The sequence below is a fragment of the Macadamia integrifolia genome, chromosome 10 (assembly GCF_013358625.1).
Source record: "Macadamia integrifolia cultivar HAES 741 chromosome 10, SCU_Mint_v3, whole genome shotgun sequence".
Classification (NCBI taxonomy): domain Eukaryota; kingdom Viridiplantae; phylum Streptophyta; class Magnoliopsida; order Proteales; family Proteaceae; genus Macadamia; species Macadamia integrifolia.
Window position 1 is genome coordinate 1,246,576 of NC_056566.1, and position 18,707 is coordinate 1,265,282.

Genomic DNA, 18,707 nt, shown 5'->3' on the forward strand with positions numbered 1-18,707 from the left:
ACCACGGGAGAACCAACTACACTAAGAAAAAAAGACCCAGGGTGGGGTTCGTTGAAGAAACTCGATGGTCGCATTCTTATCTTTTAGTGGTCTCTTCAAAATATAGTATTGGATGGGAGTCCTGTAGGGAAATTTCTCTGAGGTCTCACTCTTGCCAGCTTTCTGTCCAGGGTGTCTCGTTCTCGGAGTGGTATCGTTCTAGGTTTCACTCTCCCCTTTCGTCATAAGGCGTGGTTCTGTCCCCTTCTTCTTCTTGAAGAGAAATATAGGCCCACTGGCATGGCATGGTTTAGTCAATTCAACGTCCGCTGTGCTTTGGTAATAAGAAATCCCGAATAGCAATACGTCTTTGTCTTCGTCAGCCCCAAATCCTTTAGTTGAGTGCCGACCTACCAACATTGAAAGGATAGTGTTTCAAAAGACTTTTCAAAATACAATACCTTATCCTTTAGCCATGTTTTTCAAATACCGAAAATAGCTAGCCGAGAAAGGGTCTGCTTCCAAAGTAAGTCCAAAAAAAAAAGCAACAAGGGATGACTTGAAGAAATTAGGGATTACCTTGAATGTGGAGAATGCGCCTTAGCTGGAGACCGACCATATACCATATCTTGGGTTGTGGGCTACTCTGAAAGGAGTGGTGACCCAGCGCGATAGGTTGCTTTTACTAATACTGGACTGGCTTCCTGGTCAAGTCAGCCTCCTTTAGTTTGTCTTACGGACGGAGTGGGCTTTTCCCCAATGGGGTGACGCTTGAAGGCAAGTAGGCTATTGAGACGCAAATAATTACCTTTTCAGCTTACACGGAATGGCTATGGCTCTGGAATGTCTTCTTCTCAAATAGGGTAAAGCCCCCGCGCTAACATACAAAACTGGTCACAGAAAAGGGCAAAAGAGACGAAGGCCAAAGCCCTTCCGATGTTGGGGGGCAAAGAGATATTCCTTCCACTGCTACTGCTTCTATGCCTACTGACTGCTACTCGTCCAGATGCGACCTATGTCATTGATGTCGGTGGATCCAGGTCGTCAACGTACTTTCGAAGAGGCGCTTTCTTCATCTCCATCTCGATCAATATCTACACCTGGATGTGCTGCTATTTCAACAAGGGTCTGAAAGAGCTGATTCAACCCAGCAAACGGAGGCATTCAAGCCGGAGACCTGAGAAGGATTCTCTTTCCTTTTTCTTCTTATACGTCATTTCTCATGAGTTTCTCGAGTTTGGCCTTTCCTCTGCCCAGAAAGTCGCACAATTGTCCAAGGATTGGGAGAACCGGGAATGGTGGAAACGGACGGATATCGAACTTGAATTGCCCGAAGAGAAGGCGGTACAGGCAACTAGGCAGTCTATTCTTTGGATGTTGGATCTCACGAGTGGCCGTTCTACCTTTCAGTCCTGCTAAAGCGAGAAGGGCAAAGAAGCATTTCACGAGTCATATGAGGACTTTTTGGCTAATGAGCGCCTTCAGCATAAGGCAATTCATGAGAAATGGCTGAACGATAGCATTCAAATGAAAATGGAAAATGATTCTCTACGCATTCAGGTACAGGAGATGAGTGAGGAGATGCCCCTGTTAAGGATTGAGAATGAGGAGTTGAAGAGGCAGGTGGAAGAGTTGGAGAGGGGGAGAGCCTCATCCCAATATGTCTGTGCCCGAGCAGGTTTTTGGGAGAGTGAAGTTGCACGATTGTCGGCAGACAACAAGCTTCTTCGGAAGAGGCTTCGAGCTCGAGACCCGAGTACCGTTAGCGAGGATTCTGACTTCTTTGGGAGACTATTGCCTTTTTGCATGTATTTGCTTGTCTTGCCATGATGTAGAGAGAGTACCGATGATGTAGGAAAAATCGTAATGTAAAAGGAAAGTAGCTTGGGAATGTAAATAGGTTTTTATATTTATTGGCCTAAGATTTTCTATTGTTTTCTGCAAAAATGCTTTTGAAAAATCCGTCATTTATCATCATAGGCCAATATATTAGATGAGTAAATAAATAAATATTTATATATAACCTGAAACTAATTCTTTCCCGGGTGAAAATAGCCCCAGTATGAGGGCGGCCATTAGGCTGCCAAAATGCCCCAGTAGAAGACTAAAAAATTCCTAAAATGCCCGTGTAGTGTAATATTTACAAAAAATGCCCGGGTGGAAATGCCCTGGTTTTGGGTTTCAGAAAGGAAATAAAGGCTCAACGTGGTTAAGCAAAGGGATAAAAATGCATTGATGGGAACACCAAAAATGGCCTCTCTTCATTTCAAGATTGATCGGTACATCTCGAAACTCTTAAAATATTCAAGCATAGTTTTTTTACCATCATGGAGTGGAGTTTACTGGCTCAGGAAGTTCATATCCATCCATATAGGTAAGAATAAGCGCGTCTCCAGAAAATACCTTTTTTACCAAAAAATAGGGACCTTCGTAGTTTGGCTTGAATTTTCCCCGTGGGTCTTCCTAGGATCTTCTTGAGCACTAAATCCCCAATTTTGAAACTTCGAGGTCGAACTTTCTTGTCATAAGCCCGTGCTATTCTTCTTGGATAACACTGGCCATGGCAAATCGTGTTTAGGCGCTTTTCCTCGATCAGATTAAGCTGGTCATATCGTGCTCTCACCCATTCTGCTTCTTCAAGTTCAGCTTCCATCAAAACGCGCAGAGAGGGGACTGATCTACGACCACCCTCGATCGGGAGGACAGCCTCCATTCCGTATACGAGAGAATATGGAGTGGCACCGGTTGATGTTCGGATTGAGGTGCGATAAGCGTGTAGAGCATATGGAAGCATGTCGTGCCAGTCCTTGTATGTCACTGCCATTTTTTTGATAATCCTCTTTAAGTTATTATTTGCAGCTTCAACAGCACCATTCATTTTTGGGCGATACGGAGAGGAGTTGCGGTGAGTGATTTTGAACTGTTCACACATCTCCCTCATTTGCTTGTTCTTCAAATTTATCGCATTATCCGTGATTATTTCGTTGGGGAGGCTGTATCGGCAGATGATGTTATGCTTTATGAATTTCTGCACGTGTGTATGTGTGATGTTGGCATATGATGCTGCCTCTACCCATTTTGTGAAAAAATCTATCGCCACTAGAATGAAACGGTGTCCGTTGGAAGCGTTAGGAGTGATCGGCCCAATGACGTCCATACCCCATACCGAAAAGGGCCATGGAGTTGTCATATTATGTAGCTCGGTGGCAGGAGCATTGATCTTATCAGCGTAAATTTGACATAAATGAAACTTCCGGACATGTTGGCAGCAGTCGCTTTCCATTGTTGACCAATCCAATAGAAGCCCATACGCAGAATCTTCTTTGCTAGCATATGGCCGTTCATGTGGGGACCACAAGCTCCCTCGTGTACATCCCTCATGACTTTCTTAGCTTCCTCGGCGTCAACACACTTCAAAAGGATATGATTCTACGGCTTCTTAGAAAGTGTTCCCGCACTGACGAAGAATTGCGCGGCTAATCTCTGGATGGTTCTTCGGTCTGTGGCCGTGGCATCAGGAGGAAAGGTTCTGTCTTCCAGGTACGTCTTGATGTCATGAAACCACGGCTTACCTTTCCGCTTCTCCTTCTTCGATTGCCAAACAGTATGCAGGATCCTCTGTCACTTCGATCTCTATTGGCCGGATATCAATACCTTCTGGGATACTGATCATGGAAGCTAGTGTGGCCAATGCGTCAGCAAACTGATTCTTCGTCCCTCGGAAGCGAAAGGCGAGCCAGCAAACTCCGGCAACAAGCAAGGGCCCGACTATATACAACGGCTAGCTGATCGTAGACCACTCTCTCCCGGTGGTCGAGCTGATCGTAGAGCACTCTCTCCCGGTGGTCGAGCTGATCGTAGAGCACCGTTGCCTTGACTCTGTTAGGGGCGCATCCGGCTTCTTGCTTGCTGGGGCGCTAACGCCCGTTTATATAGCGGTAGGCCTTTTCTTGCTGGGCGCGCGCCTTACTCGAGTAGGGGCTCATGGAGTTGCTTGTTCGTTGTCCGCCACTATGCGTCCTTGCCTACCTATCCACGAGTATTTGACGCATTGGTGGTAAGTGGATGGCACAATGTGATGATCGTGCATCCAGGGACGACCAATAAGAGCGTTGTAAGATGTATCGACATCTATGACGAGGCGCTCGGAGAGTGCTTTGATGTCGCTATTCACAGTCTGTTATTTTTTACTGCACGAACAAAACAAACACACAACTTCCACCTACATACAAGCCCAGCCAATGGCTCGGAAAAAAGAAGGATTCATGGCGGTAATAAATTCAAAGTAAATAAATTCGTAGATAAGCATAGTTGCAAGTGCCTTCATCGATTACAAAAAAAAATGAAAGAAAAAAGAACTATAAGCGCGCTTGGCTTGCTTCGGCGAAACCCTTCTCCGCCGTAACGGGGTTTGTGAAGGTGACCCTCTTTCGGGCGAGAGGGTCACCGATAAGAACCAAAACTCTTCTTCTCATCAGCCGGATGACCAGCCAGTCAAGACAGATTTGTCAATGCCCATCCTCTCCCTTCCGAGTTCTATTCTTTGGGATAGTTTCATTCCCTCGGGATTAAGGTAGGCCAGGGGATTCAGTGGATGGAGGAGTCCGCCGGGGCAGGCCAATCAAATCGACCATAGATAGGGATCGGTCCCCTATGTATGGAGTAAGGGGGGTTGAGCAGTATCCGTTGATCAACTCCAGTCTCCGGGAGGGAATTCATGAGAGGCAGGCATTCAGAAGGGATTCAATCAGATGTTATCCCGTAAGGGATTTTCTATCCGGTTCGGACCGGGGTAAACATTCAAGGTTTCGAAGGGTCCTTGGACACTCTCCTAATAAGGAGAGGAAAAGGCAGTGTTCATTGATAAATAAACCACCTCTTCAATACAATAAAATCCTTTTCTCTTCATCCGCTCCGCTGTTCTATCCACTGTTCATCGAGAATGAGGGGTTAGGGTTTTTTATAGATTCGACTGACTCTTCATTCATTCCTTTCCAATCCAGTCAATCCCTTCATTGATTCGGAGGAATACATTTCGGGGACCTCAATCCAAATCTGGTATCGATCCATGACGCTCTACTGCCTCTCCCGCCTCAGAACTTATTCTATCCGCTAGCCCAGCAGTAAGAGATAAAATAGACTATCCATCCAACAAGCAACGTCTTCGCGCTAGCGCGCTCATCCGTTGCGCGTTAGCACGCGCATCCGTCTTCTTGCTGGGTGCCTTTGGGGAATAAGATGATTCGAGATTCGATCTGCTGGCCCACTGACTGAACGATGATTTCCTCCCTAGCTGCGAGTAGACCGATTGAAACCGTGAATCCGAAATCCGATACTCCCTATTGTTGGATTCGATACCAGCCTTCCCTGACTCATCGTCTTTGTCTTAAAGCCGGGAATGGAAATAGATAGTAAATGAGCCGTGAAGTCGGCGGAACAGAAAGAAATGTTGGGGATGGTTTTGAAAAAGCCTCTCTATCCGGAAGTAGGGAATCCCGTGCTTGCATATCCCGGTTTTGAGACAGACCATCGCCGATAAAGGTTGAATCTACTATCGCCTGCCAGGTCATTCAATCTCTCTCACTCCCAGGGTTTAGCTCCCGACTGGAGGGAGAGGGGCAAGGCATTAGGGATAGCTGCTTCCGTCTCCAGTAATGGATGGAGTTGGTGGTAGTGAAATATTTCGGAGTAGCCGTAATGGAAGAACTTATGGCTTGGTTTTCGTTTTTCGGCCCTCTTCCCCGCCCTACGAATCAAACATCTCCGGGCATCTGGTTTCAAAGAGAGATTGGTTAGTCGCCTTCTGTTCATTCTTACCCCGCACTACCGGACCCCCATTGGTTAAGTTGGGGCAAGAATAGCTATCGGGCTACGATCACAGGCCGGGCCGACCCTCCTTGATTCTAGTCTAGTTTGAGAGGGAAAAGTCCCATCCGTTCCAGAAGTTGCAGATAAATGGAAGGCTTAAATACCAAAAACTACGGAGGCATGATCTACTAAAAAAATGAATGGGTAAGCCCGGTGGTTCAAGTCGAGCCTAGCCTGGTGCTGCCCTATTACGTAAAGGGGGGACTGGTTCAAGGCCGTAATCTACGGGATCAACAGAAGCTTCTCTTGGTCGGCCTTACTCAAATAGGGGCGAAATGGGGTTCTTTGTTTACCAGGGAAACTCCATTGCTAGGCCCACCTGGATATAGGCTCGTACAGAGACAAGACCCAGTGACAGATTCATTTCCAGAGTCAGATCGAGTGGAATCTGTCCCAGAAGTGGGGCCAAGCCAGGGGCAGTGGGGGATTGAGATCGGGCCGGGCCAACAACCAACATCAGCTTCTAGGGATAGTAGGTTTTTTTAATCCAACCATTCTAGTGGACTGGTCGAGGCCAGCAGCATCGACAGAGCCAGTGCCGGTTGTGCGAAGGCAGCAGATCGGGATCGAAGAGCAGTTGTTTAGCAGAGGTATGAGCCCGACATCCCATTATGTTCCTTTCGGAATCCAGCATCCGATCCTTTATTGTATTGGAAACACCTCACGATTGCACCTCACTAATCAATCATCTAGCTAACTGAACCGGATAACTTACCGGGACACTAACTCCTTAACATTCAACTCAGCGAAATCAAGATATTTGAGGGTGACCTATCTCTACTATACTTGGACTTGGCTCTGGATGGCAAACGAACAAATCCCCAAAAGATCTACAAGTACTGATAGAAAGAGTTTAGTCAGACAGGACCTGCTACTTCCCGAAACTGGATAGAGGGGAGGTCAGGGGGGAGGTATATGAGTCAGGCATGGGCCCGCTTAACCAACCTATCGCTTCTCTCGGATGCTGTCTCGGAGCGTAAGGATGGAGTCTCGCTCAGTAAAGAGAGTTGTAGATTCGTAAGATCATGATAGAGTCTCCGCGCGCTAGCGCGCTACAACTAGCAGAGCAGCCTGCGGAAAAAGGCTAGCGCGCTACTCTGGCTCGCTTCTGAAAGCGGAGCTCGCTGCTTTTCGCCGTAGCTTGCTGCTCGCTCGCTGTCTACTAAACGAGCCTTCACTGCCCGCCCGGCCCCTATCTTTAATCTTAAGTAAAGTGAAGTCAAATCAATGAAGTGAACAGCCCAACCTCTTTGTTTGAAGCTTTGCCAGGGCTGCCCGCGCCTTGTTGAAGCTTTGCTTCCCCTAATTCCGAAAGACAACAATAGACTTGCATGCAACTATAGTATAGGAAAAAGCTTCTCTTTGATAGCGGTCATAGGGGGGTTCAGAAAGGATCTGATCGTAGATAGAGACTTAAACCTGTGCGGGGGTAGGGGCGGATGTAGCCAAGTGGATCAAGGCAGTGGATTGTGAATCCACCACGCGCGGGTTCAATCCCCGTCGTTCGCCCATCAATAAATGGACCATTTGTTACGGAGACACAAGACAAACCTTTCCCAACAAGAAAAAATTTTTTCTGCAAGAGTCATCTCGAGGCTTTCAAACGCATCCAAGCAATTGGTATCCGATTGAAACATAGAAACCATAGATTCGCGTCGCCTACTTGCTGAAAGCACAAATGGAATGGCTGATCATGAATTCTATGAAGTTTTTAAGACCTAACTAATCAGCCTTACACTTTTGAGTTCATAATGAATGAAATGAACCCCCGGATGAAGAGAAAATCTCCCAAGCAGTGGGAGCCCCGAGACCTGGTCGTGACGATACCTTTCTTAGTGGAAGATCGGAAATTCTCTTGAGACTGATCGGATCTCCCGTAGACACCCGAGAGACCTCCACAAGGCAGGCTAAAAGAGTAAGAGGACAACAAGCAAAGAGTTATGCTTTCATTTCTTTGTTGAGATTGAAATCAAGCGAAGACTCAAGCTCGAGTGAAAGTTCAACGAATCCGAGATAGGAAGGACTATTAGTAGGGCGAAGGCTTTTCTAATCTTTAACTGAAGGTAAGGCTTCACTAGTGATATCCCCGGTATGAGTTGAGAATGTCATAGGAAGTCTCCTCTTCTTGGGACTACTACTGACTTAGTGGTATTATCAGTCGGTGAAAAGCCTCGCTTCGCTACAATAACAACGGTGGTCTACGATCAGCTTACTCAAATAGGGGCTCCCTCCGTTGTAAACGTCTGTACATAGTCACATCTTTGATCAATTCACCTTTGTCTTTGCATAGCTGATGATTCTGTTCTATTGGAAAGTAACATGGTTTTCTTTCTAACATGCCAGTGCTTTTTAGCATGTCAAGAGTGAAGCAGCACCCTTTGGTTCAAGACTATTCCTTTCCTTGATCTAGCCACTTCTATTCCCAGAAAAGATTTAAGGTTATCAAGATCATTAATTTCAAACTTCTTCTTCATGGATTGAGAGAGGGATGGAGAGGATCGCGTCTGCATGCTCGGGCGGCCACCAAAACCGAACAACGGAGGCCTTCCAGGTTCTAGTGGCGGGATCAATGAAATCAGCCACTGAAGAAGGCGCGTCGGGGGGAAGAAGATAGGGGGCGAGGGAAGGGGGGAGACGTGGAATCCAGGGATCGATCCACGGGTTAATGCTGCGGCCGTGGCCAACTCGGATAAAGAGACCCTTGAAGAGGAGATCCCGAGCTTTGAAAACAGATTTCCATCCCCAAGAGGCATTGCGAGGACAAGTGGCATGGAGGAAGTCACATGAGGGGAAGTATTTTGCTTTCATCAGGCGGCCCCATAGGGAGTCACTTGGGGACAGGAGTTCCCACGCCTTTTTAGCAAGCAGAGAGAGATTCATGTTGGTGGATAGCCTTAAATTTAAACCACCCGACTTTTTAGTGCGACAGATGGAATGCCAACTAATTGTGGGAACCAATGACTTGTCACCACTTGACCAGAAAGATTTTCGGCTTGAAGAATCGAGGTCTTTCAGAACCGAAGATGGTAATTGGAAGCAAGACATGAAATATTGCGGCATGGCTGATAAGGTGGACTGAATCAAAGTGTGCTTGCCTGCGGAACTGAGATACTTGGCTTTCCATCCACTCAACTTGGAGTTAACTCGGTGGAGGAGATCCTGGCAGTGGGATTTGCTCAGTTTACCAGCCACAAATGGAATACCCAAATAAGTGTCCAATCTAGAAGTGGGTATGATCTTAAACCTCTCGTGCAGTTGTCTTTTGAGAGAGGAGGGCACATTCGGACTGAACTGGGCCCGAGTTTGATTAACATTGAGAGACTGCCCGGAACGAGCGCAGTAGGCTTCCAAGATGGACTGAAAGACTCTGGCTTCCTGAATAGTAGCTCTTCCAAAAAGGATTAAGTCATCAGCGAAGGCCATGTGAGAGATGGCCTCGCTGTGCCTGGAGATTTTAATGCCATGGATTATCTGCTGCTGAAGAGCAATGGCCAGATGAGAGGATAACACTTCCTCGCATAGGACGAAAAGGTATGAAGAGAGAGGATCCCCCTGACGAAGACCTCGAGAAGGAGTGAAGAAATTAAGCGGAGACCCATTTAATAAGATGGCCAGTTGAGGTGATTCAACACAGAACATCACCCGGTCAACCCAAGTCGAGTTGAAACCATAGTGTAGTAGGGTCTTCCGGAGGAAGCTCCACTCGAGGCGATCGTATGCCTTACTCATGTCTAATTTGACTGACATGAGGCCATGGTTACCTTTTCTTTTCCTCTTGATACAGTGCAGGATTTCATGACAGATAAGCACATTGTCCTGTATGTGTCGCCCTTTAATGAAGCCATTCTGGTTAAAGGATATCAGTTTATGCAGAAGTGGCTGTAGTCGAGCCACAATAAGGCTGGAGATGATTTTATAGGCGAAGTTACATAAACTGATAGGTCGAAAGTCATTGATAGAAGAAGGGAACTCGACCTTAGGGATCAGAGTAATAGTTGTCTTGTTTAGGTGCTTGGAAAAGCAGCCAGTTTCAAAGAATTGCAAGACTGATTCAGTGATGTGAGGGCCGATGATGTCCCATACCTGCAGGCATGTGCATAGCAGTCCGTTTGATATCCTCTCCTGTAGGCGGCTGAAGGAGGAAGAGGTTGTCTTCTTCTGAAACCCGACCTCGAATGGGGACAAAATATTCATCATCGATGGAGGCATGAGATGAGGTATATATGCTCTGGAAGTGGGACTGGAAAGCTTGAGCAATGTCTTCTCTGTCCGTGAGAGTTAGGCCTTGATGGTTGAGGGTAGAAATTCTATTGCGGGCCCTTCTCTTGAGAGTGGTTAGGTGGAAGAAACGAGTGTTGGAATCACCATTAACAATCCAATTAACTCTCGATTTTTGCTCCCACATCTTCTCTTCTTGGACTATATTGCGCTTCAAATCTGCAATGACTTGTTTTTCATGAAGATACCATCCTTCTTCTCTGAGATGATGAGGAATTGCTTGCAGCTCATTAAGAAGGGTGCGGAGAAGGCTAATCCGGTGATGAAGTCTGCCCACCTCGTGTCGATTCCACTGACGAAGAACTTTGGTGAGGTTGAAGAGCTTCTGTTGGAGGATATGAGATGGAGATCCGGAGGCTTGAACGGTCCAAGCCTGGGCGACGAGGTCATGGAAGGAGGGTTCCTGAACCCAGAAAGCTTCAAAGCGGAAAGGCCTGGGAAGGGAAGGTTGTTGGAGTTCGGTGCTCAGTATTAAGGCCTTGTGATCTGAACTGGTGACTTGTTGGTGCTGGACAATTGCATTTGGATTCGCTGCGAGCCAGTCCGGGGAGGACAGGAAGCGATCCAATCTCTCTTCGATTCGGCGGTGTCCAATCTGTCTGTTATCCCAAGTGTAGACCGGCCCAGTGAAAGGCAGTTCGACCAAAGCCGCTTCGTTGAAGAATTCCAGAAACGGAGATATTTGTGAACTAGTGCACGGCCGACCACCCCTCTTTTCTTGAGCAGAAAGACAAGAGTTCCAATCGCCCACAAGAAGCCACGGCTTGTCGATGGAAGGGAGCAGCTGGTGGAGAGAGCGCCATTGACAGCTTCTGAGATTCAAATTGGAGCTCATATAAACTGCTGTAAATAGCCAAGATTGAGAGGAGGTGGTACAAGTGACCAGCGCATGCAAACACCACGAGCTCCGCCATAACAGTTCCACCTGCAAACAATCTTTCCAAAAAAGGAGAAGTCCACCAGCTCTGTTAGTTGCAGCTTCACAGATATAGTGATCAAAATAGAGTCTGCGACACAGAGAGGAAAGATTTGTAGAAGCAGACTTGGTTTCACAAAGGAACATCAAAACAGGTCTGTGAGTTCGAGAGAGGGAACTACGTTCCCGTCTTGCCGAGGGGCGACCAATTCCCCGGCAGTTGAGAGCTATGGCGATCATGGCTGTTGGGGTGGTTGAGTCCGGCCAACCACCTGCGCCTCAGAAATCGGATCAAGGATTTTCTGCTTCTTCTGGTCATGTTCATGATCGGGTGCACTTGGAGCTGCTGCAACATGCTGGTGCTCCTCCAGTTCTCGTAACGAAGCCCTTCTCTTGTAAGTGCTGGTTGGGGTGGAGATGGACTCCACAGTCTGAATGAGGGCTTTAACGTCAGGCTGGGTTGATAGGGCTAGGACTGGGTGAGGTCCAACTGGATGTGGATCTGAGCCATAACCCGAATCCATGCCCTCAAGAACCACGTTTGCGGGGATGGGTCCTTGGGAAATGGGGTGTATTGATTCATGGATGGGACTGTCTGTTGGGCCTTGAGCATAGGGCTGACCTGGATGGGCTTGGAAAGGGAGAATCGAGTATAAGACTGTTATTCGGGACCCTCTTCCCGTTAGGTAGAAATACCATGGGCGGCTACTGTGCCGTTAAAGGATCCCAATATAATAATGGAATACAATGAATATACTAAACAGAGAACTGTTTAATATTACTCTGCACCTTTCACCAATTCGGTGGCAGAAGGCTATCCGAAGGTCTTCGATTATCCAGGGGCTTTGCGGAAAAGCCTCCTTGATAATCTTCGATGGTCTGTCCAAGGAGATTTGTATTGCTGCTTACCTCTTCAGCAAAGAGGTTATACGGTTAGTAAGGAAATCGGGTCCGTTATTCACTGCTTTGTATTTGAAGCAGTGTTCCTCATCTTTGCAGATGAGTTACGGGACCCTTAAGTTTAAACATTCCTTACTACCTGTGCCTATCGCTCTTACGAGGACGGGCTTACCCCGGATCATACCATCTTTCTACCGTATGAGAATACGGCGGAGAGACGACCGTGCGGATCTGTTAGTGCAGTTGTACTTGTCGTTCTTCTCGTTGGCTAAGCTAATTGAACTAGCGCCTAAAATATCAAGCGCCACGTTTAGCTCGATTAGTACACCTGCTACTGATTTAGATTCCATTGTCGGGTTCGTTTCAAAAGTGAAAACAAAAATGAAGTCACTTTTTGATAGGTATTGCCCGTTTATCCGTTCCATTCCTGTTTACCAGGGAATGGAGTGGGTTCCTACCTGGAAAGCGATACCGACAAACTCGTTAGTTAAATGGGCTTGTGAGCTCGGGTTGTTGGATGGTTCTGAGGAGAAGGGGGTTCTAGACGTGGTTCGGCGATTTGCTATACACAAGTCGTTGTTTACCGCCCTACACTTCGAGCTCTTTTCTTTGACTTTCCTGCTGGAACAAATTCATGCAGGACAGGATCATTTCTCTCCTGGTGTTCTGTGGCCCCATAGAGTTCGGTTCGCTTTCGACCCCAATAACACTCGCTTTACCAACTCAGATTTGGATTGGTTTGAGCGGGTGTTGGTCCTTATCTCCCGTCTCCTACCCAGGCAGACGTGATGTTTAAGTGTGGTCGTATAGGGATGGCTTGTGAGGGTGCTGGGAAGAGGAGAATATTTGCCATTGGCAACTATACAAAACAAAGGTTGCTGTATCCTTATCATGAGTGGGCTATGGCTGTTTTACGTCGTATCCCCAATGATGGGACCTTCGATCAAACAGCACCTTTGAAACGGTTGGTAGGTTTCAAGAATGTATTTAGCTTCGATTTGAAATCTGCCACGGATAGGTTTCCGTTGCATTTCATTTATCGAGTGTTTGAATGCCTTTTTGGGCCTTCGTTGGCTTCAGCTGTAGTTAACTCCACATTGGGAATTAACTTGTTCGATTTACGGGCACGTTGTCCCTCTAGGAGTATTAGTTTTGTTGTGGGCCAACCCTTGGGTTATTACTCTTCTTGGGCCCTGTTCTCTTTATCTCACCATGTATTGGTGTGGTATTGCGCTGAATTAGCGTATCCGGGGAAAAGGTTTTCCAACTATGCCATTCTCGGCGACGATGTGGTTATCGGAGATCCAGTAGTTGCCCGGCACTACGAGGAGTCTCTTAGTAAGCTTGAGGTTCCGATATCTTATCTGAAATCGTTGATTTCCGATGTCGGTGCTTTCGAGTTTGCTAAGCGGTTTCGTGTCCGAGAGGGGAGGAAGGATATTTCCCCAATTTCCTTTCGGACTTTGTGTGGTGCCGGTCACCCTTTTGGTCTTATGGCGATTCAAGAGAAGTACCCATGTAGGCGCTTCTCTTCTCTCCTTAGGATTGGAGGGCTAGTTTATTCACCCATCCCTCCGTATCCTGGCGAGAACGGATACGGTTCACGTTAGGCAACACGTGATCAGACGCTCTCACGGACGTCTCAGACCTCAGGGCGGCTCATTACTGGGTGATATAACACTGTTGGCGCCCATAAGATGCGGATTTGACGCTAATTCGGGCCTATTGTACCCCCACCCGCCTCAGTTTCTCGGCATGTGTCTGAAATTCAGGCTAACAAATCCCGATACATCGGCCTGAGAATTTCAGGGACATGGAACTTGCTTAGGCAGTTCGCCAACCACACTCGAGCCCCTCAAACTCAAACATCTCGATGGTTGGACACTTACAAGTCTAGGTTACTACATTCGCAGTTCATGCCTCCCTCGCGAGTCCGGTCGCTCGGTCGGATCTTCAGGGCAATCAAAATTTTCCTCTCCTTTCCCTAAAATCTTCAAATGACTAAGGACTGAGGCTTTGCAAGTCGTTTCGAGCGGACGAATAATGCCGGTTTGCACTCAGGAATACCAAATAGGCCCGTTGGTTCCCTCGGGAAAAAGGGGCTCCGTATGCAATCGGGGATCGAATAATTGCAGGTTTGCGCTCCGGATGAAAGCGTTGCTAAGGGGCTTGGAGCGGCAAAGAAAGTTCCGCCGACTCACGGAATGATTCTTTCCCTCCTTCCCTAGGGTTGAAAGCTTACGGATACTGTGGGATACGGTTGCCCGTAAGAGAGTAATGCCTCTCAATCGAATAGGCCGTACCAAGTTGCCGTGTATGGCGCGAACGATAAATAAAGGAGCTGAACTACCTAGACTCTGTGATCACTGGAAACGGGCGAGTCCTCCCCGTCACCCATTGGTAAGGTAGGCCGCTTTCCAATGTCTTGTCCGAATAAGAACCTTCGTCACCTCACTGGAAAGTCCGAGTACTAGCGCTAAAACGTACCACGCCTGACGCTAAAATATTATGTTGGGTCCGACCCACTTCTCAAACCAATCCAGATCTTCGTTTGCATAAGCCGTATTCTTTGGATCTAACGGGTAGCGGACCCGCTGTCTCCAAAGAACACCCGGGGAAAACAAAAAGATACAACAAAGCAAAGTTAATACAGACAAAACCGCTCCGTGGGGAAAGCTTAGTGCAGAAAATTATCTTTATGATTCTTAGTCAAATAAAGGCTTCCCGTGCAGCGCCTCTTTTCTGACCTCCTAGCGAGTGACAAAAGCGTCTCCCTGCGGTTGCAAAGATCCTGTGCCGGTCATGGTTCCCCCTTTTTTGGGGATCGTCGCCTCGGTAGTAGTTCGTTTCAGTTTGGTGCAGTCAAGCTGGGTTCTCACTGGGCTGTCTGACTGTTAGGACGGGCATCAGGTCGTCTCCTCTAGTCGCTGGTCTGCTTGCTCGTATTGGTTTCGTTTAGGCTTTCATCTTGGTAGCGTGATGTGACTGACCGGTTATATAATGGGGGCTCCATCCTTTCTGTTTTCGCGCTCTGAATCTGGCTGATTTTCAAGTCCTGACTTGGTGATTGCTATGATTGATATAGAAGGTGGTGTTCCGTGGATAGTGATTCTCATTCTCCAAGGCCTCATGGAATGGCCTTTCCGAAGTGGCTTGCTTGCTGAAACCTCGAATCCGGACGTGCGCTTGGTAAGGCGCCTGCTCCCCTACTAATCAAAGGCTCCAGCCTCGGGAATGGATGCGTAACAACGATAGTTGACAAAAGACTGGTAGAGTTGCTCATCCTGTGCCCGTGTTCATATATAGACCATCCATCCCGCTGAATGGCGTAGCGTTTCCTTAAGTTGCTTGCGAGTTGACTAGACCAGATTGTTGGCATTCGTATTGGGTTGGCGCCTACTCTCCTACTAATCAAAGGCTTCCACCTCGAGCATTTGACAAAATCAACGGTTGAAAGCAAAGGATTTCAAAGCTAGGTTGCTTGTGGCAATCATGTCAACTTGGGATCGGGAGCGTGGACCGGTTGGCCAGTGCTGCCAATCGGCCTGGGCAAGGCGTGAACAGCGTTGGCCCCTTCTCTGGATGCAGACCAGGATCTCAAGCAAGCAGTGATGAGCGAGACAGGGGGAACGACTATTGCTAGTCATATGCTCTTTTCTTAAGTGTGGTGTCTTCAATACAACCTTCCCTAAAAGTAGAGGTAGGAGATCCAGTTAACGAATAGGCTACCCTACTGATTATCCGATACTAATTCTCCTCTAGTCGCTAGCTCGCTCTGAACCCTAAGCTCTTAGTTCCATCCATACACAAGCATCCCCTTCTCTCTAACAACAGCAAGTAGTAAACTACCTGTCCTCTAACAAGCAAGTAAGCCAACTACCTTATCTCATTAGCGAAGCTAGAGTACATGAGTAGACTGCTTTCTTAGTTAGAAATTTTTCTTGATCAAAGAACTTTATCTCCCGTGCTGTGGAAAGCTTTACGAAATGGATTGTGCGCTTCTAAGCAAGAACGGATCTTAGCCAGACGTTGACCGGCCACGCGGGACACTATCGTTCCTCGAATGCTTGGCACTTTGGGCGCTGCTTTCTCGATCTACTATCACACTTGAAGCGACGCAATCAATTACGTTAAGCCTCCGAGAAGTCTGGCTTTGCTCTTCCAGTTCGTAAAGGATCTTACACCAATGGGTTACCGGCCGCGCAGGCTCTACTGGTCCTCGGCTTCTCAATCTCTTTCTTTACTCGAAGAGCGGCAAACTTGAGACTGTGATTAGGCGGGGACAGGATTCGAACCTGCAGTCTTCAGGTCATGGGCCTGATGAGTCGACCAATTCCTCTACCCCGCTTCTTCCCCTTCTCTTTCTTGAACTATTCCCACCTAGCAAGAAGACGGATGCGCGTGCTAACGCGCAACGTCTTCGCGCGCCTTACTCGAGTAGGGGCTCTGGAGCAAGAAAACTACTGCGCTACCGCGTCAAAGCATGCTAACGCAGCAAGAAAAGCCTTACCCAGGGTGGTCGTAGATCACAAACGCGCAACGGTGCTCGTAGATCAGCTCGACCACCGGGAGAGAGTGGTCGTAGATCAGCTCAGCCGTTGCTTCTTTGGTCGTAGATCAGCTAGGGCGCGGAAGGACTTGCTTGTTCTGGCGCGCGCCTGACTCTCCATTGGGCTCATCCCTTGCTTGTTCTGGCGCGCTAGCGCGCTATGGAGTTGCTTGGTGGATGCGCTAACGCGCCCTTCCTCTTATTCTATGATGATACTTCTCATTTTTTTTAATCAACTCAAGTTCGCTATCCTTTATAATACGATATTTCTTCTTGCTTTTGCATTCGCTTTCTTTTGTATTCGCTTTCTTTGTCATTCTCCTTCTGTAAAAGGGGGTTCTCATTTGTGGAGTGGACTGGAATTTTTGCTCGCAATGAACATGAGTGAACCTGACACCTTTCTATCTTTCTTTTATCTGGAAGTCAGGTAAAAAACTTAGGAACAACGCGCGCAAACACTGAATGTCTCAGTGGTGGTTCTTTGTTCGGTACTTTAACTAAATGGACAAGACCGTCTTCAACTTCCATCGAAAACAAAGTAAAAGAGAAGAGAGTAGGTGCACTTCCACGCATGCCAATATATGAATAAAAAGCTCTACAAGAGAGTTCCCGCCTCCGTTACAGAATCTCCCAAAGCGAAACTAACTACCATGACTCCTATCAATACAGCTAAACCGACAGTGCGAGCGCTTGATTTTAATCCGAGCGGATCATAGACTTCCGGCTCGGTGAAAGCTTCCATAACGCGATCATGGATGTGGCTAGCATGCGGACAATAAAATCCTAATTGCCGAAGAGCGCACGTCTCACCTGTCGCTTCCTTAATCAGTTTAGCCATCTCTGGTGAGCACCAATATTGGGGATGGGTAAATAATGGGTCAGGAATGACCATCCACCATTTTCCTAACCCTAGTAACAGACAGGTGAAAAGCACAAAGGAGTGGTCTCTGCAGTACGACAGCAGGAGCGCTTCTTTCAGGCCAAATCACGTCATTGAATCATGTACCAGAATGGAATGTAACACAACGCGTGTGTACATCTGTTTGCCTTCATATATCAGATATGGCACGGGATATATAGGGAAATGTACCATCAACTAATTTTCAATCGTGCGGCTTTCGCACCTTGACATACTGAAACGACTGCCATTATTGGTATCAAACCAATAGCGATTCATACAAGCTAAATCTTCAAATCGATAATTGACCCAAAGAAAGAACTAAAATTTCATGTTAATGAATTTCTCTCTATCTCTATCAACATCTTTGTCCTCATTCAAAAATTGACCACAGTTCCTTACGTTGTTCCCATTACAAAATACTGGATTTCTATCTAGAACATTCCCATTCCAAAAATGGAAACAAATTAGAATTCTCAATTCTCTACGACGTCTAGGCGATGAAATATTTTCAGGAAAAAGCAAATCATAATGATTTTCGCCTCCATTCCCAAGCATATTTTCATGTCTTGCAATGGATGCAACAAAATCATTCTTATCAACATATCTTTTTTCTCGCCATCTTTGATTAGTTTGGTGCTTACTTTTATGGACCAATGAAATACCTATGGTTTGATACATAAGAAATTGTCCATCCCATTTTATAGACAGACGAACTGGTTCGATAATAAAAATCCCTCTTTTTTTCAATTCTGTAAAAGTTAGATCCGGGGGGTTAAGTTGATAGCGAGGGTAGAGGAATTTTTTTATTTCCAATGCAAACAGTCAAAGCCTAGGTCATCAAAGACGTCTGACCCGAGATATCAGACAAGTGATACGAACTTCGGAATGAAACTTCTAGTCTATCAGATAAGACAAAACCGACCGACCAGAGGGAGGGCCGGGTTGACTGACCAATGCCGGAGACACAGCCAGCTCTATCGCTCGGGCTAGCTACCCAGCTATCCCTTCGCTCTGCCCTTTCCCTCTCTCTTCCCGTATATAAAGGCCCGTTGAAATGTTATATTTCCCCTATTCCCCGTGTAACACTCAACCCACTGCCACCCCAGAAGCGTTATCCCTTCCGGGGCTCCTATTCGAAAGAACCAGCTATCCATTCCGCATTCCCCACCCACTGCAGTTCAGATGGCACAGAGAACCATGCCATTCAGACGAGTTGTGATACGTACGAACGGTGTAGAAGTTCTCTTCGTGTGGTTCCGAATCCAGCGCCTAAGCCAGTTGACCTGGGACCAATTCCGGGGATCCAGTTTGATAGC

General features: G+C 47.1%; 3 protein-coding genes across 3 annotated transcripts; 1 reads left to right on the forward strand and 2 right to left on the reverse strand.

The window, feature by feature from the left end:
* Positions 1 to 2,335: 2,335 nt before the first annotated feature.
* On the reverse strand, positions 2,336 to 3,652 carry LOC122091539. Its single transcript, XM_042661554.1, has 2 exons — positions 3,552 to 3,652; positions 2,336 to 2,972 (listed from the first exon to the last, which is right to left on the reverse strand). The coding sequence occupies exons 1-2, from the start codon at positions 3,650 to 3,652 to the stop codon at positions 2,336 to 2,338; spliced, it is 738 nt and encodes a 245-aa protein (XP_042517488.1).
* Positions 3,653 to 8,304: 4,652 nt separating this feature from the next.
* On the reverse strand, positions 8,305 to 9,576 carry LOC122091540. The gene has a single exon (XM_042661555.1). It carries the CDS (start codon positions 9,574 to 9,576, stop codon positions 8,305 to 8,307), a length of 1,272 nt encoding a protein of 423 aa, XP_042517489.1.
* Positions 9,577 to 12,753: 3,177 nt separating this feature from the next.
* On the forward strand, positions 12,754 to 13,551 carry LOC122091541 (uncharacterized mitochondrial protein AtMg01410). The gene has a single exon (XM_042661556.1). It carries the CDS (start codon positions 12,754 to 12,756, stop codon positions 13,549 to 13,551), a length of 798 nt encoding a protein of 265 aa, XP_042517490.1.
* The last annotated feature ends 5,156 nt before the right edge of the window (positions 13,552 to 18,707 follow it).